Source organism: Neodiprion pinetum, chromosome 6 (assembly GCF_021155775.2).
Source record: "Neodiprion pinetum isolate iyNeoPine1 chromosome 6, iyNeoPine1.2, whole genome shotgun sequence".
Classification (NCBI taxonomy): domain Eukaryota; kingdom Metazoa; phylum Arthropoda; class Insecta; order Hymenoptera; family Diprionidae; genus Neodiprion; species Neodiprion pinetum.
Window position 1 is genome coordinate 30,878,727 of NC_060237.1, and position 24,696 is coordinate 30,903,422.

At 36.7% G+C, this 24,696-nt stretch overlaps 5 protein-coding genes across 7 annotated transcripts; 3 read left to right on the plus strand and 2 right to left on the minus strand.

The window, feature by feature from the left end:
* The first annotated feature begins 201 nt into the window (after nt 1–201).
* Nucleotides 202–3,699, plus strand: kra (basic leucine zipper and W2 domain-containing protein kra). The gene is made up of 8 exons (XM_046632692.2): nt 202–360; nt 1,186–1,257; nt 1,555–1,835; nt 1,937–2,241; nt 2,440–2,683; nt 2,801–3,020; nt 3,136–3,298; nt 3,471–3,699. The coding sequence occupies exons 2-7, from the start codon at nt 1,197–1,199 to the stop codon at nt 3,285–3,287; spliced, it is 1,263 nt and encodes a 420-aa protein (XP_046488648.1). The 5' UTR covers nt 202–360; nt 1,186–1,196; the 3' UTR covers nt 3,288–3,298; nt 3,471–3,699.
* Nucleotides 3,220–6,678, minus strand: SerRS-m (Seryl-tRNA synthetase, mitochondrial). Its single transcript, XM_046632691.2, has 4 exons — nt 6,468–6,678; nt 5,649–6,367; nt 5,399–5,566; nt 3,220–5,329 (listed from the first exon to the last, which is right to left on the minus strand). The coding sequence occupies exons 1-4, from the start codon at nt 6,528–6,530 to the stop codon at nt 5,005–5,007; spliced, it is 1,275 nt and encodes a 424-aa protein (XP_046488647.1). The 5' UTR covers nt 6,531–6,678; the 3' UTR covers nt 3,220–5,004.
* Nucleotides 6,679–6,714: 36 nt separating this feature from the next.
* Nucleotides 6,715–14,773, plus strand: Remo (Remoulade). 3 transcript variants are annotated; one of them, XM_046632682.2, is made up of 13 exons: nt 6,715–6,983; nt 7,471–7,691; nt 7,772–7,915; nt 8,000–8,071; nt 8,154–8,225; nt 8,450–8,521; nt 8,615–8,698; nt 8,779–9,105; nt 9,191–9,327; nt 9,434–10,282; nt 10,423–10,663; nt 10,775–11,068; nt 11,188–14,773. In XM_046632682.2, the coding sequence occupies exons 2-13, from the start codon at nt 7,501–7,503 to the stop codon at nt 13,502–13,504; spliced, it is 4,800 nt and encodes a 1,599-aa protein (XP_046488638.1). In that variant the 5' UTR covers nt 6,715–6,983; nt 7,471–7,500; the 3' UTR covers nt 13,505–14,773. The 3 variants fall into 3 exon arrangements, with proteins under 3 accessions (XP_046488638.1, XP_046488639.1, XP_046488641.1); XM_046632683.2 differs by having other exon boundaries at nt 6,715–6,979; XM_046632685.2 differs by lacking the exon at nt 8,154–8,225.
* A 1,057-nt stretch (nt 14,774–15,830) lies between these two features.
* LOC124222090 (uncharacterized) lies at nt 15,831–22,675 on the plus strand. Its single transcript, XM_046632689.2, has 17 exons — nt 15,831–16,254; nt 16,356–16,617; nt 16,720–16,933; nt 17,137–17,373; nt 17,460–17,579; nt 17,797–17,999; nt 18,163–18,283; nt 18,435–18,557; nt 19,822–20,056; nt 20,164–20,425; nt 20,514–20,727; nt 20,927–21,163; nt 21,250–21,369; nt 21,574–21,776; nt 21,905–22,025; nt 22,177–22,346; nt 22,552–22,675. The coding sequence occupies exons 1-16, from the start codon at nt 16,041–16,043 to the stop codon at nt 22,303–22,305; spliced, it is 3,015 nt and encodes a 1,004-aa protein (XP_046488645.2). The 5' UTR covers nt 15,831–16,040; the 3' UTR covers nt 22,306–22,346; nt 22,552–22,675.
* LOC124222094 (spermine oxidase-like) lies at nt 20,515–24,402 on the minus strand (the record flags this gene model as incomplete). The annotated part of the gene is made up of 3 exons (XM_046632697.2): nt 20,515–22,938; nt 23,041–23,808; nt 23,911–24,402. Coding segments are annotated over 3 exons (1,392 nt in total), but the record flags the coding sequence as incomplete, so codon positions are not given.
* Between the last annotated feature and the right edge of the window lie 294 nt (nt 24,403–24,696).

Consider the following 24,696-nt stretch of genomic DNA (forward strand, 5'->3'; position numbering starts at 1 on the left):
CGATTGTTGTTAACTGTTAGTTGCGCTATCTGGCGATGATTGGCTGTCGCGAGGACGGCATTTGACGATGACTTTTTTTTGACATCGAACCCGGCTGTTTTTACATATAATATCAATGCCGAGAGTATAAATTTCTTTTCTTAACATATTTCCTCATTTCACTTGATGATAAAACTGCAATGCAGGAACCGAGCCCGTTTTAAGCGACAGTACATTCGTTGTTTTGATTTCCGGTCACACCACACGTAGCCTGTTATTGGACACCCTGTTCCCATTTCGCTGACCCCAACTTACGCAGTCCTCCTTGAAACACCTCACAAGCCTGGAAAGGGGCTGTTCGAAGTTTTTACGTGCATTAAAGTAAGTCAAACCACAATCAAAATTCGTGAATTACTCGCTTTGTTTTCCCTCGAATATTTTCGCCAACCCTACAAGGCGGAACGGTGAGGATGTCGAGGATATGATGACGCGCCTTAACCTCGGAAGTAAAGGCGGCCCAAACGTGGAGGAATGATTGATATCGCATCTCGGGGCACACGCAATCATAACATACATGAACTCGCCCTCTTCTTTATCATTCTCGGCCAATTTCCATCCCAACATATCGCTCTCCCTTCTTCTTATCCTTCACCAACACGGACCTTCGTTATTTACGCCTGGTCATACCAAGGTTAATTCGCAAATCTAACTTTTCCTAATTTTGTTGCACTCCTTTGTTTGGTTCACTCTTGTCAAACTCTCTTTCCACGCAAGAATTTTATCCTCTATTTTTATCCAATGAACTGTACCCAACATTTCAAGGTTCTTCGTCGCCACCTATTCATTTGCTTTCATAATCATACGTGTTAATTTTGCATACATGTAATTTTCTTCTTAAAATTGTGTTGTGGTTTCCATCAATGATGATAATATGATAATGATGATTACAATTCTCTGAACTTAATTCGATTGCAAATTGTATCGTCGCACTTATGAATGCAACCCAATATTCCCAGAGTGCAATTTTTCTTTTCGTAAGACAGTTTTAGCGACGATTCTCGATTGAAATTTTTGTTTTCAGGTGTAACTTTGTGTCTCCGATAATTTAATCATCATTTTCATTATGTTGACAATCATGAACTCGTCGTAAGCAAGCCAAATGCGAACATGTATCCGCGGTATTTTGAATTTTTATTTTTATTACAGAAGGGAATTGTATGAGTCAGAAAATAGAAAAGCCAGTGCTGTCAGGTCAACGCATAAAGACCAGAAAAAGAGGTATAAAACTATCATCAATAATACTGTTGAATGAACACTATCAAAAGTGTATTAACAAAAACTCATTGTAAATTTAGCAAAACAAAAATAAATCACGAATTTAATAAGTAAATAATACAAATATATTTGAAACTTAAGATCCTGGTATATTGTTAAATGTTGAACGTGATTCTTGGTAAATCGTTTTTGGAGAAATATAACGTGTTTCAAAAAAAATTCACAATAGGCATTGATGTAAAGCTTTTTCATTCAATATTTGTCAATTCAATATCAATTTTTCCCTGCTTTCATATTCAGATGAAAGAGAGAAGTACGACCCGACCGGGTTTCGAGATGCGATTCTTCTTGGATTGGAAAAGGCTGATAATGACTTAGAGGCCATTTCCAAGTATTTGGATGTGGCTGGTTCAAAGCTGGACTACCGCCGGTATGGAGAGGCACTTTTCGACATTTTAATTGCTGGTGGCCTCTTGGTACCAGGAGGCACCATTGCGCAAGATGGGGACAAACCGGTTAAAACCACCGCTTGCGTATTTGAACAACCCGAAGATATGGAGAGCATGAAAAACTTCGAACAGGTTCTTATTTTTTTATCTTCTTAAAGTTCAATTATATAATGGTCGTGCTTTCCCAATTGAATTGATACTTTACCCTGGACCTATTTTCACTTGTCGTACAGGTTTTCATTAAACTGACCCGACGCTACAAATATTTGGAAAAAATGTTCGAAGAAGAGATGAAGAAGGTGTTGGTTTTCATGAAGGGATTTACAGCAATGGAAAGGGTGAAACTAGCCCGAATGACTGCACTCTGGATCTCGAACGGTGCCTGTCCACCAACAGTACTTTCTGTATTAATCAACGAACATCTCGTCAAAGACAACTTGGCTCTCGACTTTTTGATGGAAGTTTGTGTTACTTGGAAACAGGAAAAAGGATTGCCTAGCTTGATGACTGCCCTTAAGCGTGGAGGCATTGAAGGAAGGTGAATCAATTATGCTTAAACGTTCACTCACTAAATTTCGGTAGAAATATCTAGATAATAATAATGATGGACTAGGCGGTCATGAATCCCGAGACTTGTTTTTCAACAAAGGGTAACAGAGAGTTTCAAATCTCGATCTTTACGATCAGTCGGTGACAAAAAACAGTTTCACATTTTTATATAATTTCGTCATCTTAGGTTGATGGAATTTGTTCCGCCAAATAAAAGGACAGAAGAACACTTTAGATCAGCCTTTGAAGCAGCAGGTTTAGCTGATATTGTCAAGTTACACAAGGCGCAGGCCAGCCAAGAAGCAAAGCGTGATTTACAGCAACTTTTACTCGACGATTTGGCTGACAATCGACCAATCAAGGACATTGTAATTGACCTCAAAGACATGGCAGTAAAGAGCTGCATCCCTGAACATGAAGTCATCGGATTGGTATGCTGAATTTAAAAATTATCCATATTAAACTTTGTGTGCTTGAAAACGCGCAAGAATATTATATACCGTCTCATCGGAACTGTATCGGTTTGAAATACTCGTTACTGTTCACAGATTTGGGGAGTAGTGATGGGTCAAGCCGAATGGAATAAGAAAGAAGAACTTGTTGCCGAACAAGCGCTGAAGCATTTGAAGACCTACACACCGCTGTTCGGTGCATTCACATCCACTGCCAGATCTGAACTAGCTTTGCTACTAAAGGTTCAAGAGTTTTGCTACGAGAACATGAACTTTATGAAAGTCTTCCAAAAGATCGTCTTGCTTTTCTACAAAAGTAAGTTTCCATAGCACTAAGGACAAATTAAAAGTCGTACAAAGCCAATTCGTTAAGTTCTGAAACCCTTTTACTTGACTGCTTAACGATGTCACTTTGTACTTTTTGTTCTCAGCGGATGTAGTGTCGGAAGAAGTGATCTTGAAGTGGTTCAAGGAGGGTCACTCAGTTAAAGGAAAGATGCTGTTTTTGGACCAAATGAAAAAATTCATCGAGTGGCTGCAAAGTGCCGAAGAAGAGTCAGAATCTGGAGAAGAGGAAGATTAAAGTGATTGAAGGTATTTTCAATAAAAACTCAATCACACAATTAAAAACAACAAACGTGATATTTCATCAGCCAAAATATTGAGCAGCTTTTTTTCAATTGCTGCCAAAATCTTCAATTATGGCTGAATGTTTTCACATTTTTGGTGTATCTTTGATGATTTTTTTTTTTGTCATTTGTTTTAGATAAATTGAAACATCATTGCAAGAAAACAGCACGTCAGTATTCTGTTCCACACTTGAAACACTTCGGTGAAGATGAACTAATCGGTGACGGGAATTTTTTTTTTACGTAAAAATTGGCGGTAAAAAATCACCGCAACAGTGCGTCAAAACAAAGGAATAAACTGTTGATACTAGAAAAGAAAAGAAAATTAAATGAATGAACTTAAAATAAACTAATAGGTAAATTTAACCTGGGGAACTATTGTAAATCCGCAATGTTTCTGAATTGTATTACTTTAAGAGGAAATATTTTGTGTTACATTTTTATATCTCCGCTACAAAATATATACAGAATGACAAAAAAAAAAAAACAGCAAAAAAGTATTTGAAAAAAATGACATTATCTTTGTGTGCGTACAATTTTCGGTACCCCGTCTTACTTTGTATAATAACAATAATTGTATTGTTTAGTTTGGAGAAAAATATATTGTCAGGTGATGTTTTATAACAGGGGTTTTGGTCAATTCCTGATTGTAAAGACGGAAAAAAATGAAAATGGCGGAAACGATTGTGATCTTGATTTTTGATTCTTCTATTAGTTCAGATGTTACTTGAATGATCCTCATCTAATATTCGCATGCAATAATTATTTCCCATTTAAATAGCATAAGTATTTCATATCATTCTTCGGCTACGCCATAGCCATGACAAATATACCAAGGATTCAGAACTGCGTACATTTTTTTGATATATAGTGGAAAATGTACTTTAACATCTAGGGTAGTTAATTTAAAGCTCGTTATGCAGGATAAAAACTACGAATTCAAATATCTAAGCCGAGCCTTATTTCAAGGAAATCTATCTTTTTATTTTATCGTCGAGAGAACCGTTTTTTGAATGGAAAAATGTCACTAGGTAACACCCATATGAGTCTTCGGGAAGAATTATACTGTTTCGATTAGCGGAGGTATGCGGAATTCATGACATATAGAAATAGTTAAAACAATTTTTAGCAGTTTTGGTAAAATAGAATTTGTACATTCTGCGGATACGAACTTGTAGAATGGATTCATTGAACTTTCACAGCATTTTTAGATAATAAATTCTGATTGAATACAAATACGTAAAATTAAATCTTCATCAATGATACCAGTTAACAGTTACTGTTTGAGTAAACGAACGTTACAAGGACAATGTGAATGTTGTATTGTAAGACGGAATACGAGGCATCAATCAATATTTTGGATGTGATTATGAAAACGGGAAACTGTTGGGAACATGTGTTCAATCCTACGTTGTCCATTTTGAGTGAATAAAATATCAAACTAAAATTGTGAGGGAGATTTTCAATCACGTTGCTACTTTGCCAATTCAGCCCGTGTACAGTTTCTTTTTTCCCCATATCTTAAGCACAGCTCAGGTTGTATCATTCATTTTTCGACATAACGTAACTACCGATGAATTTTAATACTGCATTCGCAGCAGAAAAGCGAAGCAGGCGATAAGAATAAAGACCAGGTGATATGAGGTAGTTGGAAACAATTTTTTTATATATTCAGTGTATTTTTGGTTTGTACTTAGCAAATCTCATAGCCGCAACAGGCTGTTGCTCTATAATAGTTTTACCCTTCATAAAGGGTAATAATTTTTCAGGTATCTTAATAATTCCTTCTTCAGTTTGATGCGTTTCACAAAGAGCAATTAACATTCTCGGTATAGCACACGCTGTGCCATTCAATGTATGAACGTGCTCCAATCTGTGATCCGCCGTCTCATATTTGATCCCAAGCCTACGAGATTGATAATCTGTGCAGTTGCTGCAGCTAGATAATTCACCAAAAAGTTTTCGCCCAGGCATCCAACCTTCAATGTCCAATTTCCTACGAAATTCATTCAAATTATACCTTTTCACAACTATCATAGAATCACAATTACAATTTGAAGTATACCTGTAAGCCGGAGCTCCTAATTCGTGAGGAGGCATATCTACGACTTTGAAATGAATCCCCAAACTACTGAACAATTTTTCTTCAATCGACTGAAGTTCGTTTAAAAGCTCGGCGGATTGATGCGGTTGGCAGCAAACAAACATTTCTACCTTTGTAAACTGATGTACCCTATAATAAGATGCTTCGAATGATACAGGATTATGAAAATTGGATTGGAATCGGTATTTTGCCGCATCTATTGACTGCTTACCTATACAATCCTCTCTCTGCAATAATGCTCGAGGCTTCAGCTCGGTAGCACCTGCTGACAGCTGCATACTTAAGAGGCAGATGCTCGAGAGACAATCGAGCACCAGCAAGTTTCCCAGCAATAGCCATCTCCGCAGTTCCAGACAAACTTTGACAATGGCCGTGAGCAGAATCCAAGTAATAGACCTGCGTTCTTGTCCCTTCGACAATCATTCCGCACCGCTCAATGATCTGCGAAGGCAGTATATCAGGTACAGAGATCACCTGAAAATTTCTATTGACGAGTTCACGGAGTGTGTAATAAACCAGAGCCTCCTCAAGTTCGGCGAGATCCCCGAGAAGCATGTAACTTCGGGAACCAGATAATTGTCCCAAGTTTTCTGTACGTATAAGTTTCAAGTTTTTAGCTAGATCCTCAAACTCTTTCGGCTGGTAATTAAAGGTAGGCATAGAACCGCAAGTGTTTAAAACTCTCCCCTCTGGCCCATAATCAGAGACACGAGGATCTGTTTGATTTGGTATTTTTCCAAGCTCTATATCCAACAATTCCCTAGAGGCTGATGTTTCAAGCAGTTGATGAACCTTGTCAATGTCGCCGATACCTTTTCTTTGCTTTATGTTCTCAGCAATATATTTCCGATTACCCACATCGCACAAGTATTCAATATCGTACTCCGGTTGTGGTAATTCTAGATTCACTTTAGGCGCTGAGGTAACGGTCTAAGGCAAACGATAAATGAATGGAAAGTAAGTTACATACTATCAGGTTAGTCCAGTTACGTAGAGAAATTTTCAAAGGTTAGGAAGTTCGATGATGTACCTTAGCGTCCGTACAAAGCGATCTGTATTTGTATAAATTAGCTAACCGTCTACTGAAATTCATATTCAATCGCGTTGTCGTACTTCTATCAATAATCGGCAGTGTGAAGAAAATCGGTGATCATTCTTCGACCGACTTCTTTCACTCAGGAATTTACTGTCGTCTGCTGCAGCTTTTCTTTCATCCCTACAGGAAAAACAACGACAAAAACCTCAAAATCGAACTTGATTGGGCGCAGGCGCCGAGCTTGAGACAGGAAACTCTCTTCCAATAAACGAGGGACGAAAGAAAGCCTGCAACAACGGTGCTAATTGGGTCTTGGCATGTAGTACATTTTTACCTTGGTCTTGTTTTGGTATGAGAAATAATCCGGTAACAAACGGTAACGTGTTTGATTAATTGATGCCGCTATTTAGCATGGCTGTCGGTGGAAAAGTTACTTCATTGAAGGGCCTCAATTACGGTAAATTCATCACGATGTGAGATAATACGACGCTCGACGATATCCGTATGTAGGTACGAACAAGTTTCGTTGTTATTCTTGTATTTTATTGTCACTATCTCATCAGCTCATCCCTTTCACCAATGAGTTCACAAACAACAATCGTTTGCTTCTTTTTTTTCGCGTCATCGATTGCCGCTTTCAAATCCTCTTCCGTTGTAACTTTCATCCTAGAATGTTATCTCGATAACTTGCATCACGCATATAGGTGAATGCTCATCTTAGATAGTGCATTTTTCCATACTCGTAAACAAACCCTTTGTCAGATTTACTTCTCAATTTTTAAGACTCTATCGCCGTTGTATGACACTGTGCTTTAGTTGGTCGCTTCTTCCCTTCATTGAACTTTAAACTCATTCTTTGCGAATCACATATTTTGAAAATGTATGGTAAAACATTTAAATCTCATTCCAATTAACGTATCCCGTTGCTGAGAATTTTCTATTTACGTAATTAAAAAATTTAAATTCTTTTTTCAAATTTGTGTTGTTTCCAACGCAGCTTCATAAAGACTCTTGGAGCTCCGCGACAATGAGAGCTGTACTTCTACTATGGATTTTGTTTCAAACGTTTGAATTCATCGGTAGTTACGACTGCCCGCAAAAATGTAAATGCAGAACAACCGGTGCACAAGCGGAGTGGTTGAAGGCGAGATGCGTCGGTGCAATTGAAGATATAAAGGATGTTGACATCAATGCAGTTAGCGTGGCGCTTTTCCAGCTGTAATACTTAGTAAATTATTTTCAAACCACTTCAATTATTGAGCAATTTGTTAAATAGATCTGTTTACTTTTGAATGCAGAGATCTGAGCAAAAATGAAATCTATCTGATACAATCTGGAGTATTCAGAAATTTAACCAACCTGCGCCGCCTGAATTTATCATCGAATAAAATTAGCTTTTTAGAAGAAGAAGCTTTTGGAGGGCTGCAAAGTCTTGAAAGACTGTGAGTCATTTTAATTCCTATTGGTTATTAAATATGAAAAGAGTTTGTGAAGATTTTCATTGTTTTTTTTTGCTTCTCTTGCAGAGATTTAAGTAAGAATAACATTACCACTATTGATACCCATGCCTTCAGACAATTGACTCGACTCAAAAGGCTGTAAGTAAAACGAATTCTCAACATTGCAATAATATATTATGTATTTTATTATAATCGTATGTTTTTTGCTTTCTTTTACCAGCGATTTATCAGCGAATATTATAAGCACCTTGGATACAACTTTATTTCATGATTTGCTGGTTTTAGATCGTCTGTAAGTTCATTTATGTTAGCTACTTTGCATCTCTTATTTCTGCTAGGTATGCAACTCTGTTTTGTTCAACCAATACTAAATTCTTTATGCATTTTGCCAAAGTGATCTGGCTGTATGTGAATATTCGTATACTTAAATTTTGAAATAATCTAAATTCTCATACTTTTGCATTCTTGGATTTTATTGGATCAAAAAAAATGTAGTTACATGTCTTTGTATTATAGGAAACTCAATCAAAATGATTTGACTACTTTGAAGGATGGTACATTTCATGGGCTCAATTCTTTGACGCAATTGTAAGACTTGGAAAGTTATTTTTTCTCATTATCAGCACAGTTTTCATCGTAGATACAACATAAAGACGTTAAATCTTTTATGATTCTATTTAGGGATTTATCCGGTAACCCATGGGTGTGCGATTGCGGTATTTACTGGTTCAGTAACTGGATCCGGAATTCATCTATTAACTTAAGGTAATTAGACAATTCTGTTGTTTCTATAATCTTCCGATGCTCAAGGAGTTTAATAATTGATGTTTATATACTCTTCGCAGCCCAACACCAAAATGTTCTAGTCCAGATAATCTGAAGGGTCAACCAATGAAAAAATTAAGAGTTTCGGAGGAGATTCAGTGCCAGTTGGCTACACCGACAATTGAAATGATCCCTGATCAAAACCAAGTGGTGTTTGCCGGTGATTCGATACACTTAAAGTGTCGGGCTCCTGGCATAACAGAGGATAAAACAGCAAAGTTGAATTGGTTATGGAATCCAAACGCGACCGATATCGTTGACAATATAAATTATACAGATCCTCGAACATCTTTACCTAATATTACAATTGAGAACAGACATTTGACAGATAGTGGAATAGTGGACAGGTAAATATTTCAATCTCATGTCTCCTCACTCCTGTCTATAGATGGTGAGTTTTCTATTAACCAGAGCTCTTATCTTGCCACTTAGCTTACTTAGCATCATTCCAGTCAAAGAAGAGCACAATGGTCAATGGAATTGTCAATTAGTATCTCTGCACAGAAACAAATCAAAAACGATCAATATGATAGTCATTTCTGAGAACACTCGTTACTGTCCACTAGCAGGTAATATGATGAAATTATTATTTCAAAGAGCTTTTAATTCGTATGCCTTAAGATATAAAATTTTTGAGTGGTAAAATTGATTTAACACACTTTTTCACTCCACTAGCTACTAGAAACAACAAAGGCGTTTATGCTTGGCCCAGAACTGTGATTGGTTGGAAAGTAGAACTACCTTGCGAAGGTAATCGGTTATCAGGTCCGATGCAAGTATCTCTAAAAGCGTCGTACCGCTGTAACAAAACCGGACAGTGGGAAAATCTGAACACAGAATCCTGTCCATACGTATCTCACACAACGAAAGTACTGGAACAATTTTCAAAAGTAAATTTGTCACTGACAAAAGGTAGTCTATTGGAGACAGCCAAAAGTTTCAAGAACTATACGATGGATAGCAGAAAATTGACCGATCCTGTAGAAATCAATTTTATAACACTTACAATTGAGAACTATCTCCATTTTTTAGTACAAGAGAAAGAACTTTGTCCTATCCTCATAGAAATTGTGAACGTTGTTATGAAGTTACCGAAAGAAATGTTAAAAATTGCTGAAGTCAACTATGGCTCGTGTACAAGATTAATCAAAGCTGTTGAAACTGTGATCGAATTTACACCTTCTATACAATCTCATAAGAAAAATATGGCTCTTGAGGAGATTAGAGTAAGACGTGAAACTTTCACTGGTTTAACTTGTACTTGGTACAGCAGTAGCGTTTTAGCAAGAGATTCCGATACAAGACTGTTACACTGCGCTACCAATAATAAGACTGCATTGATTAATACAAAGGACAAAGTTGTCGAAGCATCGATCCAGCTACCTTCAACCTTGCTGCGTCAACTGGATGTTACTGTAGCTCACCAGCTTATGATTTCAATGTACAGTGATAACAGACTATTTCCAATAGCTACAGAAGATAGTAACATGGATATTTCATCCTGCGTCATCGGTAGCAAATTAAGTAAGTTACAAGAATAATTCCAACCAGGATGTTAACAAGATTTGCTTCGTAAATTTCCTTTTTAAACTATTCCTGCCTGCTGGCTTGCAAAAATTAAAAATATCAAAAATAATTGAAGGAAATATTTTACCAATTTCCAGTTGGCGTGCAAGTAGCTAATCTAACAGAGCCGGTGTATGTCACGTTAAAAGCACCGATTTATCACTATTCCGGTAGTCAACCGAGGCCGGTAGTTTGGGATTCGGGAGATTCCAAAGGATGGACCAGTGACGGATGTCATTTATCGTACCTGGTAAATAATCTTATAGTGTTTCATTGCAACCGGTTAGGATACTATGGGCTTCTACAAGATACCAGTTTTCTCAAAGAGGAAACAGCAAGGTAAATGAATCATTTCGATACTTGCGCAATACACCATAGACTGGAAGTCGCTTGTATTCTCCACTAATGACGAATTGATTCTCAGATGAAATTATTTATGATTATTTGTAGCATGGCGAGAGCAAAATTCAGATATTCTCATCCAGCAATTTATGTTGGGAGTTTCATTGCTACAATATGCTTGACATGCGCATGTATCACCTATATGGTTTGCCATGCGTCAATTCTGATGCCAAAAAAAGTGAAACACTGTTTGGTAAATACATGGGTTGCGATGGTTCTCTTGTGCCTCCTTTACACTGTCGGGATTCAACAGACTGAAAATATTTACATTTGCCAGAGTATAGGATTAACTCTGCACTATCTATCCCTGTGTAGTTTACTGTGGATGTCTGTTTCTGCTAGGTAAGCATCTTAAACACTAAACTAGTCAAAAAGGAAAAGATGTATCGTTCTGTCGATAACGTCATTCAAGATTACTGTCCAACTATACGAGCTCATGATCGTTTGTGATACGTTTCCAGCAACATGTATAAAAGACTGTCGAAATCTGATGTGGATGTTATACCAGAAGACGAGCTGCCGGATCAACCGATACAGAAACCCTTGCTCGGTCTTTACTTGGTCGGATGGGGAATCGCGCTCATAATTTGTGGAATCTCGGGAGCCATAAACCTGCGGGAATACGCGAGTTATAATCATTGTTTTTTATCCTCTGGCCCAGCGCTAGCAGCTTTGTTTGTTCCTGCATTAATTTTAGTAATTTATCTGATAATATTTCACCTGTTGATACGATGCGCAATCAGAAATATTGATTTGAATGCTCAACTATCCGAAGGTACTCAAGCAACTGAAAATATGGACTTAGAATTACTTGAACCAAACGTAAACGCTCCAGGCGACAGAAATAGTCTGCATAGTACGCAAACAGTGTCTTCCGAAGTTGAAGATTTGGAGCATTCTCAAATAACACAGCTCAAGGGACAAGTAGTAGTTTTAATTTTATATTTAATTACGTGGCTCTTGGCTGCTTCTGCTCTAACAAGGCCTCTGATTCCTTACATAACTCACGAAAAAACTATACTTAGTATTATGTACGCAATTTCAGCCAGTAGCCTAGGATTATTTATTCTCTTCTTTTATGGCATAGCTCGGAGTGATGTGCGATTTCAGTGGCTAAGAATGCGTTGCTGGCTTAAAAAGAAAAAGAACAGGTGTTGCAGGACTAGAAGTGTATCCGACACTCATCCGGTGATACCGACTCAGCCGCTAGTACAATCATTAGCCCCGGTATCTAATTCTCAAGCTACTCAAGTAATATCGGACACTAATTCAAATAACTCATCGAGACATACAAATAAATCTCGTAATTCAAACTTGACAAGAGCTGTTGATCTCAACGCAATGGATGCCACGACTGCCGCTAAGATAGCTAACGTTAATTTAGTTGTCCTACACAGGCAACAATACAGGTCTAACAATTCAGTGACTACATACACTGAGCCAACCCTGGCATCGGTAGAGATGTTTTACAACCCTCACCAAAGCGGCGTGGCACGAAAGTTCTTTAAGAAGCAAAGAAGGCATATGAAGAATAATAATTTGGGTCCCAGAAAACAGGGTGATGGAGGTGCTACTAGCGACGGTGGCAGTTGTATTTCTGTACCAAGACCTACCAGGTTAGAATCTAATATTGAAAAAAATATATTCAGTACGAGTGCCAAAGTGAATAACACGAATATTCACGTTGAGGTGAATCCAGTAAATGGCATCAAAAACGTCAACATTCTGTCCGATAGCGGTGGCAGTGTTTCGGAAGAACGTAATATGCCAATGCGCTTTATCATCGGACAAGAAAATTTTATACAAAATACAAAAAGATTAAACAGTGATTTTGATAGTGGAGCAATTTCACCTCGAAACAGTTCTCGACCTAAACAGCTATACACAAATACCAGTTTGAACAATTCTGACGGCGAAAGCAAAGTCGAGACGGAAAAACACCTGAGAAACGTCTCTCAGCAGTGTAGCCTAGAATATAGTTCAGAAATTGAATCTATACAGCTAACGAGCGAACAGAGCGATCACAATCTACCTGAAATTGGCGAAACACCTGAACAAACAGATCAAAATTTTCATTGCTCGAGTGCTAATGAAATGAGCGACTTGGACGAACATCACATTAACTCCCAATTTGAAATGCCAAAAAAATTATCCTATTCAAACAGCTTGTATTGCTTGCCAATGGATCATCTTATCGAGGCAAGAAATTATCGGAGATCATTAAACGACATCGCTTCCACAACAAGTTCCAGACGTTGCGAGAATGAATACTCTAGACCTTCATTGATGGATCTACAAAGTCTCACTAGTTCTCATCTGTATGATCAAGTTCATAATTCTCAACAGATGATCGACAGATCGCAGCAATCTCTTGTTGAGGAAAATAGCTTGACAAGCGAAAATACTTATACACAAGACCAAGATGGACAGACTTACGCTACTTCTTTGATGAATGTAACCAACGAACATGAGTTCAGACCTTTGACACATCTGCGTCAGCACAACTTAGATGAGAGAAGTAGCCTGCGTAGGTCACAGCATAAAGGGCAAGACTATTTGGGGAAGGAATTCAATTCCCTCAATGATTTGACATTTCTTGACAACTCAATATCTTCTGACGTCTTGAGGTCTTCACAAGCAAAGGATAGCACAAAGGTTTGTGAGAAAGAGGGCGATTATAGAAATGGTCAAGGCTACGTCATTTCGAATACCGACGATGAAGTATACTCTGAAAATTCTTCACTCTCGGGAAACATCAAAAAGGAAACGAGCGTTTAGAGTTTGATGAAGATGGCGGTTAAATTTTTGAGACTAAACAATTAATGGAAACAATTTAGTGCAGGAAGTGAATGTGATAAATTATTGCTTGATATGTAGCCAAATATATTTTCAAAAGTAGTTAATATGTTGTTCCAAAATATTAATGTGCCTCAATTATATGCAAAAGAATGAAATGCCGTTAATTAGATTCTTTGGAATCTGTCATATTCAAATTTTATTAAACTTCATAGTATTGAAACTGTGAATACGTAAAAAGTGTTGTGATTAGTTAAATCGATGGTTTCTATTGGTTGCAAATTCAATACGGTACTCTGCCTGGGTTTCGTAAATACGTTTAAGATAATCAATGATTCAAATACGAATTTCACTCTGAACTATCATTCATGGAAAACTAGTTCGCCTTTTTTAAGTCTTGGGGAATTAGATTTTAAGACCTAGTATTTCCTGCACTGATATCATATACAGACAACTTGAAAAATGAACCTTGTATATTATCTGAAGAATCTTCCAATAATGTGCCACAACATTGGTAAGAAATCGATGTGTGATTCTACGATTGAAAATCATAGTATTATTTATAAACATTATATTTCAAGAGACTTTTTGTATCATGTACCAATTGTATTGACTTGTTTGCCAATTTTCTGCTAGTTTTTTTTTTTTTTTTTTTTTCTTTTTTTTTACTAAATGTTTTTCAATTTCTCTTCTGTATGTATTTATTTCCAGAAAAAGATATATTGTATATAACAAATAACAAAACTTCCAAATTTATTGGCAACTATTTTCTTAACATTTTAGCAGAACTAAATATAACATACCTAGTTATAGTTTTGTTTTTCTTTGTAAGCTGCATTTATAGTTGTTTAAGACAAATTGCCATGTTAATCTAAATTCGATGGAAAAAAAAAACCGAACTGTTATAATTTTTTTATCTGAAACTACAAAACGATCTCAAAACATTAAATCTCACATCATATTAACTTCTATTGAACAATGAAGACAAATCGCACTGATTAAAGTTTAACATTAAGTAGTGATCTGGCAATTCATTGTCAAGTTTTGTAATTTTTAACTTCATTATTCATTCATGTACTTTGATTTAGGCGTGCAAGCGACGCGCAGCTAATTGTCTCTCTATTAAAAAATAAATAAAAAATACTCAATGTACGTAAAAGCTTATATTATACAACCTCACATATCCTGCTTTTAGTCACATTAGACGCAGATATTGTAAATAATTTGTACTTTTCAAATAAATGATTTTACCTTGATTGTAAACAAGGATTTTTATTTTTTATGAATTTGCCTAAAAAATAATCTTCTCCTCTGTGAGAAATATTCAAATATTCCAGACGTTGGCTCCGTTTCATCAGGAAATTATAATTAGTTTTCCCCTATGGGATTTTGCTGTTATACTTATCCTGATTTCTTATAGGAAGCGGTAACTATCAATACAAAGTTCAAACAGGTTGAATGGGAATTTGTCACAGCGTCATATGCCGAGGAATCTCAATATGCCAATTACTACTGCCAATTATTTCTCAGATAAACCTGGCTCACACGGTGCCGAGAGTAATGTACAAGTATCGTCGAGTCAGAGATAGCAAATTCTAATAACACATTGAATTCTAATTAAATGAAATGAAGTGCTGGATTCAGTCTTTGAAGGTCAATGTAGAAAGATTAAGTTACCACCAACTGTTTGATTTCAAATGCAATCTTTGAAGCCATCTTTCACGCGCAATGCAAAGTAGGAGTCGAACGTACTTTCTATTATTGTGGCTTGCATACCTTACGATCCGAATTTTCTGCCGTATCATTAGGTATTAGTTGACTTCATAACAAACACTGATTAATTACGGCCAATTTGTTGGAAGCGTGCAAATTCTACCACAAGAAAAATAGAACAATATCATTCAATACCAATTGGACTAGAGATACTTTGTTCGCTACTCGTTTAATTCCACTTGATAAATAATGACTATTAGCAAATTTCGGAATAATTCAACCTAATTTGATGACTATGCATACACATACACGTATTCTAGTCGAGTACTATAAAATGTGTTCAATTTTTGTAACGGCATATTCAAACCTTATCTTCACATGTCAAAAATATTGATATTCTGCTGAGCAATTACAAAGATGAAACACTCATATTCATAATCTTCGACCTTAGACTTGATGTTATGTAATATGTGATGTGGGCAATCTTGAATCGGGTATCTTTCTCACTAAGACTTTTTAAAAAAATGCCTGCCCCCAACTATTCCTCTGAACAAGGTTATCGTTTCAACCCCACTGCTGTGTTTCGAGGCATAATGGAATTACAACGATGAAAACGTCAACAGCGGGAGTTTTACTGTAAATGTGCAGCTGACACTATTCTCTGATTTGTCGGTGATAGTCTGTTGAGAACTAGAAGTCTGAATTCGTGTAACGAAAGAGCAACATAAGTAGATGCTAATAATAAATTGTTGGACTGTATTTGGTTGTAATTTTGAATCACTTTCCCCATTTTATTATTCGAAAAATGGGCAATGTGATTATACATCGGCTCTATAATGTAGCACTAATTGTATGTCTAATACATTTAACGCTAGGGGATCAACCAAAGATTATTATCATTGGTGCCGGTCCTGCTGGTATAGCAGCTGCATCAAAGCTTTACGAACATGGTTTCCGCAATCTCACCATTTTGGAAGCTGAGAGTAGAATTGGTGGTAGAGTATATACCACATGGTTCGGTAAGTATTTGTTAAACGTTAAATTAACTTATAATTGAGCCGTATTGATTGATGTGAAACAATATTGGAAGGATAAAAATTGAAGAATTGACTGTTTTCAGATGAAAGCTGGGTAGACCTTGGTGGTCAATCTGTTCATGGAGAAACAGGTAACATAGTCTTTCAAATAGCTTCGCCACTTGGGCTTTTGGAAGTTCCAGATGGAAACGGCGGGCTTGATTTCAACATTCATGATTCGAAAGGTTCACAGCTCCCTGTGGATATTGCTGATGATTTACTTGAATTGTATTTGAATGTATCAGCTATTGCAGAGAAAGCCTTGGAGGGAAACAACGGCTCTATGGGAGATTTTTTTGCACCAGAGTAAATGTTTGCAGTACTGTAGAATAATTTTGAATCAGATTTGGAGATTATTTGATATTATCTATCCTCATCGTTGTGTGGTTTTTGTTTTTTTTTACTTAGATTTAGTAGGGAGCTGCTAAAATACCAAACATTCAATGAGACCGTTGTGAAGGGGTTAATAAAGATGTTTGAGGGTTTAACAATATCGACAGACAGTGCGGATAACTGGAATAATATTTCGGCGAAAAACTTTGTTGGATATGCGGATTGCCCGGGAAGCGAAATCGTCAACTGGAAGGACAGAGGATATGGAACTATACTTGATATATTAATGGTAAACCGATTGCGATTACATGTATTTGACTGATTCTACAGAGAAAGATGGATTGGTTGACTTTCAACCCTATCATATCATTTGAATTAAAACAGTTTCAACAGCAAAATTTTGCAAGATATTGAGTTCAAAATATAGGTATACTTGTAAAGCATTTATAAACTTTACGATGGTTTTCAATAACTTTTTCATATACATTCCAGAAAAAATATCCAAACCCTGAAGAAGAACTTCCAATTATGAACAACACCTTGTTGAATTCGGAAGTGGTCAACGTTAATTATAACGCAACAGACAAAAAGGTTTTGATCGAAACGAGCAATGGGCAAAAGTACACGGCGGATCACGTTATCGTAACACCATCATTAGGCGTACTGAAGGAACAATACGAAACTTTATTTACACCCCAATTACCAGAATCTAAAGTGAAAACTATCAAAGTGAATAATGCTATGTTGCCAAATTATTTCACTTCTTGAAGCCGTTTATTGCAAGGAGACAGCTAATATTCTTCGATTGCTTTCAGGGCCTATCGATGGGATCTGCTGCTAAGATTTATTTTGCTTTTAAGGAACCATGGTGGCCCGCCAACCGTAGTTTAGTTCTCTTGTGGGATGAAACGGATAGACGAGAGTATGAGAATGATGTAAGTAATGAGAACTTTATAGAATCTGTAATTCATCAAACGAAGCCTACCTCTTGACACTCCTCTATCAACTACTATACTGTGTCTTACTACTGAAAATTGTTGGGAATTGTAAGGTTTCTAACGCTACTTTTGGAATAAACTTGTGCATCGTCTCAGCCAATACAAAATATTGGAGAAATATCACTTGTTGTTACATGTATGAAATTTATCACAGCCGAGTAAGAAATGGTTGTTGGATTTGATTTCCTTTACTGTGGTACCGCACAGACCACGACTATTACGTGCTTGGATTAACGGAGCCGGAGCCCGATACATGGAAACATTACCTGAAAGTCAAGCTTTTGACGAAGCATTTGCCTTGCTTGATAAATTTTTCGGAAAGTCGTATAATATCACCAAACCTACTGGGCATTTGCGGTAAGTTAGTTCTATCGCTAATGAAAATAGTATCGTTTGCACTGATCTGTATAAAATTTTTCATCAACAATTAAATTTCAACATCAGTTTGATTTAAATATATTTACGGGTATACATTACATATTCAAGTCATATACAGACTAATTTTTTGAATAAATTCTAGGACTAATTGGAACACCAATAAACACTTCCGAGGCGCATACAGTTTCAGAAGTATGGAATCTGAGAGAGCTGACGTTTGGGCAAATGAATTAGCAGCACCATTGCTACTTGACGGCAAACCAGTGAGTATAAAACGACCTTGTGCTTGTAAAGATAAAATAAATGTATGTAAATATTTTTAATTTCCATTATGAGTTTCAAACAAACGTACGTTGAAACAGCTGGTAACAAGTGCATAATTGGCGTATCTAAAATAGTTTGTTTTCCTTCCAGATAGTCATGTTCGCAGGAGAGGCAACCAATAGTCAGCACTGGTCAACTGTTCATGGAGCAATAGACTCTGGTTTTCGTGAAGCAGACAGACTTATAGAATTATATAACACGAAGAATCTGTCAAAATGATAAGAATATTTTGTATGTAGCACATATATTTCTCTCAACAAAAATGTATGCTCAGAAATCGGTTATTCGCTCTCCAATTCAGATTTTTTATCTATCAGCTTCCTGTCAGCATTGCTCTCGGGAAAAAGATATATTGTATGTAACAAATGACTGAACTTCTAAATTTTTGAACAGTTATCTTCTTGACATTCAAATCGGGCTTATATATCGTGATATTTATATACCAAATTTCGTTTCTTTTGACGAAGTCATATATGTGTTCTCATTTCTCAATTTCTGAAGACAAAATGCTGTAGGAATCTAACTAAAAATTTTCAACTGTCAATATTTTTATTGTTCGTATCCATAAAATGACCTCGAAATACGAATCTGTATTTTGCAAATCCATTATGCGTACATTTACTTTGGTTTACTTTTGAGAATGACGTGCAGTCAATTTTCTCTGAACTATTTGGATAAAAATAGATTCAATGTTTGTAGAAACTTATAGTACATTGCTCATGTATCCTTTTTCAGTCACGTCACATGCAGATGATAATATCCACAGTTTGTACTTTGTTCATAAATAAAATGAATCCAATTGTGAGTCAGACTTTCTTTTTTCAATCAAATTACTTCAAAAATATTGTTTCTTATCCTCTTCAATGAATATTCTAAACTTTGATTCTGTGCAATTAGCAAATCAGAAGTAACTCCTTTGGCGAAAATTCCCATTTTATCTTTTTCAAATTCTTGAGAAGCCCGTATTAATGCAAAGAAAACTGGATGAAATCAAGAGAGAATTTGCAGCAGTATCATAGGCTAAAGAGTCTCAATTGATCCATTGCTGCAGCCAATTATTTGATTGATAGTTAAGAATATTGCAGTGAAGAAGCAGTGCCCTTGTAATAGTACAGGGATTACATAACGAGAGTTAGGAGGTCTGTGATAACAGATTTGTAAAATGTACTGAATCTTATCAAAAGGGGTAAAGTTCAGTCTTGATTTATTGAAGCTGAATGGCCAGGGGGCAAGTGATTATTAGTTCTGATTTTATTTAAAACGCTATCTTTGGACCTATTTTTTTTCAACTCGTAAAATTATAATTTCGCTTATTTACCCTACGGCTATTAATTATTCACAGTGCTATCTATGGAACGTAAACTCTACAAGGTTCTTCAATCAATCGCGGTCGTCTGTTGATCTTCTACTGCATCAACAAGAAAAGAACCATATTACTAAATAGCGATACCGCTCTGTGTACTTATTACAGTAATTATTTGAGTCGACTCGTTTAATACAACGTGATAAAACAATGTGGTGGCTCTACGCTGCACTAGGATTCGTATATCTACTACATTTTACGACAGCGGAGGAACCAAAGATTGTTATAATTGGAGCTGGAGCTTCTGGCATTGCAGCTGCATCAAAGCTTTACGAACATGGTTTTCAAGATGTGATCATTTTAGAAGCTGAGAATAGAATTGGTGGACGGGTATATACTACATGGTTCGGTAAGTATTAATCCAGGTTGAAACTGACTTGCAATTTATTGACAGACGGTCATTGAATGTGTTTGAGCATTGGTGGATGAAGATTCAGAAACTTCTATGGTTTTCAGATGAAAGCTGGGTTGATCTTGGAGGTCAATGGGTTCACGGAGAAACAGGCAATGCAGCTTTCAAGTTAGCTGCTCCTCTCGAGCTTTTAGAAGCTTCAGGGGAAAAAAATTGGGTGGAATTCGACATTCATAATTCGAAAGGCGTTCGGTTACCCCTTGACCTCAGCCAAAATTTAATGGCATTGCTCACGAATGTATCTGGTGAAGCTAACGAAGCTCTGGCAGGAAATAATGGTTCCATTGCAGATTTTTTTACAGCAAAGTAAATATTCAGATTGCTCTAAAATAATTTTCGTTTAGTAATATTTATTTGATATTTCGAATCCTTATGATCGTTTTTTTAAACCTAGATTCAATATAGAGTTGCAAAAATACCCAACATTCAATGAGACCCTTGTGAAGGAGGTGCTGAAAATGTTTGAGGGTTTGACAATAGCGACGGACAGTTCAGATAACTGGACTGATATTTCTGCAACAGGCTATACAGCATATCAAGACTACCCTGGAAGTAACATTGTCAACTGGAAAGACAGGGGATATGGAACAATACTTGACGTATTAATGGTAAACTAATTGAACTTATGTGAATTTGATCGAGAACTTCAGTGGAGAGAAATTGATTGGTGTTCAACCCCACAATATCGTCTCAAACACATTAGCTATCTGAAAAAAATTCTGCAGGATATTCAGTTGTTAATACGTTCTTGTATAGCATGCAGAACCTTCTTAAAAGTTTTCAATAACTTTTTCACATACATTACAGAAAAAATATCCAAACCCTGAAGAAGAACTTCCAATTATGAACAACACCTTGTTGAATTCGGAAGTGGTCAACGTTAATTATAACGCAACAGACAAAAAGGTTTTGATCGAAACGAGCAATGGGCAAAAGTACACAGCGGATCACGTTATCGTAACACCATCATTAGGCGTACTGAAGGAACAATATGAAACTTTATTTACACCGCAATTACCAGAATCTAAAGTGAAAACTATCAAAGTGAATAATGCTATATTGCCCTATTACTTCATTTCTTGAAGCTATTTACTGCAAGGAAATAGCTGAAATTCTTTAATTGTTTTTAGGGCCTATCGATGGGATCTGCTGCTAAGATTTATCTCTCCTTTGAAGCACCATGGTGGTCTAGTAATCGTGATCTAATTCTTTTGTGGGATGAAGTGGACAGGCAAGAGTATGAAAACGATGTACGTAGTAAAGAATCTTTGCAATGTATAGTTCATTATATAAAACCCACTTCTCGCAATGTATTACTCTCTTAAGCTAGTGTCAGAATACGTCGGTAAGTTTTATGAGCTTTTTTTGTGACTAGATTTGTGCAATTATTCAGCTGATATAGAATACTAAAATGTTTTTATTTGGTATTGAATATTGCATAAATGTTGTTACAGCCAAGTAAGAAATGGTTGCTGGATTTGATTGGGTTTTTCACGGTAGCCCATAGACCACGAATGTTATGTGCTTGGATCAACGGAGCAGGAGCTAGATACATGGAAGCCTTGCCTGAAAATCAAGCTTTTAACGAAGCATTTACTTTGCTCAATAAGTTTTTTGGAAACTCGTACAATATCACAAGACCAACTGCGTATTTGCGGTGAGTCAGTTCTGCCGTTCATGAAAGTTGTCACTGTTTAACTAAATGTCAAAGTCACTATGATTTAAATATAGATGTATATATTGTGTGGTCGAGTCACACAAACTAATTTTTTCAATACATTTTAGGACTAATTGGAGTAACAACAAACATTTCCGAGGAGCGTATAGTTTCAGAAGTGTGGAATCTCAGAGATCTGGTGTTTGGGCGAATGAATTAGCAGCCCCATTACTAGTTGATGGCGAGCCAGTGAGTATAAAATGACCTTGTACTTGTAAAGATCGAACAAATGTATGCAGATATTTTTAATTTCCATCATAAATTTTAAACAACCGTACGTTGAAACAGCTGCTAACAAGTGCACGATTTGTGCCTCTGAAATAGTTTGTTTCTCTTCCAGATAGTCATGTTCGCAGGAGAGGCCACCAATAGTCAACGCTGGGCAAGTGTTGACGGAGCGATAGACACTGGTTTTCGTGAAGCAGACAGACTCATCGAGTTATATAACACTAAGAATCCATCACAATGATGGGACATTTTGGATGTAGTCTAACTTTTTAGTCTAACTTAGTAAGTGCTTTAGTAAGTTGTGAAAATTACTGTATTATTGAGTAAAAAAGAAATTTGATTTGTATTGTTGAAGAAAAAGCTAATATTTGGGCAGGATAATCAGCCTCCCACTGGTCATCGATGAAAACTTAGCATGTAAAACTGGATTCTATAATAATTATCGTGCAAGTATACATATATTTGAAATGATCGGTTGACTTTTCAGGTTGTTCGATTTTCTGGAAAGGCTACTCATCCACATCACTTTTCTACTGTTCACGGTGCAATAGAATCTAGAGTCCTTAAAGCGGGCAGACACATAAAAATGTATCAAAGTAGATTATCGAGAATGATATATATTACATTCCCTGCCACTAATTCCCTAGCTACAAAATCAACAGATTTGTGTATAATGTAAAATATTTCATGAAAACATGGTCATGCATATACCGCACAAATTACAAAAAGTAGGGCATAATAATTAACATTTTTTTTCAATGTGATACTGTAAAAACGTCTTAGCCTGCCTGATGCCAGTTTCGAACGCTCCGTGTGTCGTCGAATAATATTTTTCGTGTGTCGCTTCTCCGGCCAGCATTATTACCGGTATACACTGAAATAAGATGTGTAATATGAATTCACGTAAGCACGCATGGTAATCATTACCTTGTACAAAAGCACTCTTTGAATGCTTTGTATAACGCGAAGCGTTTACCTTGTCGCGAGCCTCTCGAGTGACTGTGCACCAAACTGGCTTGCCTAAAATTCCCGGTGTGACTGCAGTGGCATCGCAATTCGTAGAAATATGGCTGTAGGCACCTCTGATGTACATATTGGAATGCCACTGCGTTCTTTTACATCTCCTTGGCACAGAAATATCTTCTCTTTTGAGAAAATGCCGGAGTAGATTGATGCAATCTAAGGCAACTTGGTGTTCGCTCAACGTTTCGACAATGTATGCTCCCCTTCCAGCGACTTGCCCTAACAAAACTGCCCTGTGTCCCTCGAGGATATTAAAACCAGTTAAATCTCTGGTCCACGTCGCTAATTTTTGTTTAGAAAATATTCTCCTGCCATTTTTTGACCAAATAAACTGAAAACCTTGGTCGTTAGGGCCCCACCAAGGCTCACCAAAGTCCAAAAATATTTTATTTACCAGGCCAAAACCAAGGCACTCAATGGCTTGCGATAAATGTAGCGGTAGCTCAGGATTGAACATTTTTTTGTAATTTTCTTTCAAGTAACCCAGTGAACAAGTTGCGATCACACAATCAGCAAAAATACGTCTTTTGTCAGCTAAAGTTACTGTGACTGGTTTCGCGTTTGCCTGACTTAAATTGCCTGTGCTGATGCTCTGGCGCCACTCAATCGTCTCGACGGGGCAGCTTAATCGAATATTTCTTTGATTTAGCCCCTGGGCTATGAATTTGATTATAGAACTGTATCCAGGTTCAAAATTTGCATGTTCCACATTGCCGATTGGCTACAATGAAATAATAGGGTGAAAGCGGAGGAAAGAATTTAATATATAATAAAAAAGAGCGCCTCATCTATGCTACGATTAGTAGAAAGAATAATATTTTACCTGGCATTCTCCCCAATATTTTACTGACAATTCATCTAATGTAAAGCAGGCATTCTCAATCATTAAAAGTCTAACATTCCAGTCAAATATCTCTTCGCGCATGTCTCTGATCGTCAACGGATCACCTTTTGTTCGCAAGTGTTTCCTCAGTTTGCTCCTCAAAATCCGACCAACGTTCGCTGCATTGTCAAGCATGCGGATTTCTGCATTTTCGAAAACTTTGCATTCTTCTATGGCAGATTGAACTACGTCATTGATATCTTTTACTAATACTCCGTCAACTTGGACACCATCGTCGCGTAGATATGAATCTGATCCTTTCGTTGACACAAAATCTGACAAGAGTCCACGATACCGGCAAATCTTAGCTAAATCACTTTGCTGTCCGTATAAATACTGAGCACCACATTCAACCCAGTTGTTAGTCCATGGTATTGACTCTATCCTGCCACCAATTTTGTCTTGGGCTGTCAAACAACGCGCCGATTCACGAATTATTTACAAATCACGAGAACTACATTTTTTAAGCTACCTTCCAACAGTATATAATCTTCACAATCTTCTTCCTCTAATGTTTTGGCTGCTGCCAATCCTGCTATACCCCCTCCAATTATTATAACTTTTGTTGATTCTACTCGGTGCCATTGCGTGTCGAGCATTTTGATTTTCGACGTGTGATAAACACTCTGATCGGATCTAAAATTAAGAACTTTACAATATGTGGGTATTGTAACCAATGCTCAGACTAGTATTGATCATATGAAAAATTTTGAAATAAAAATAAAG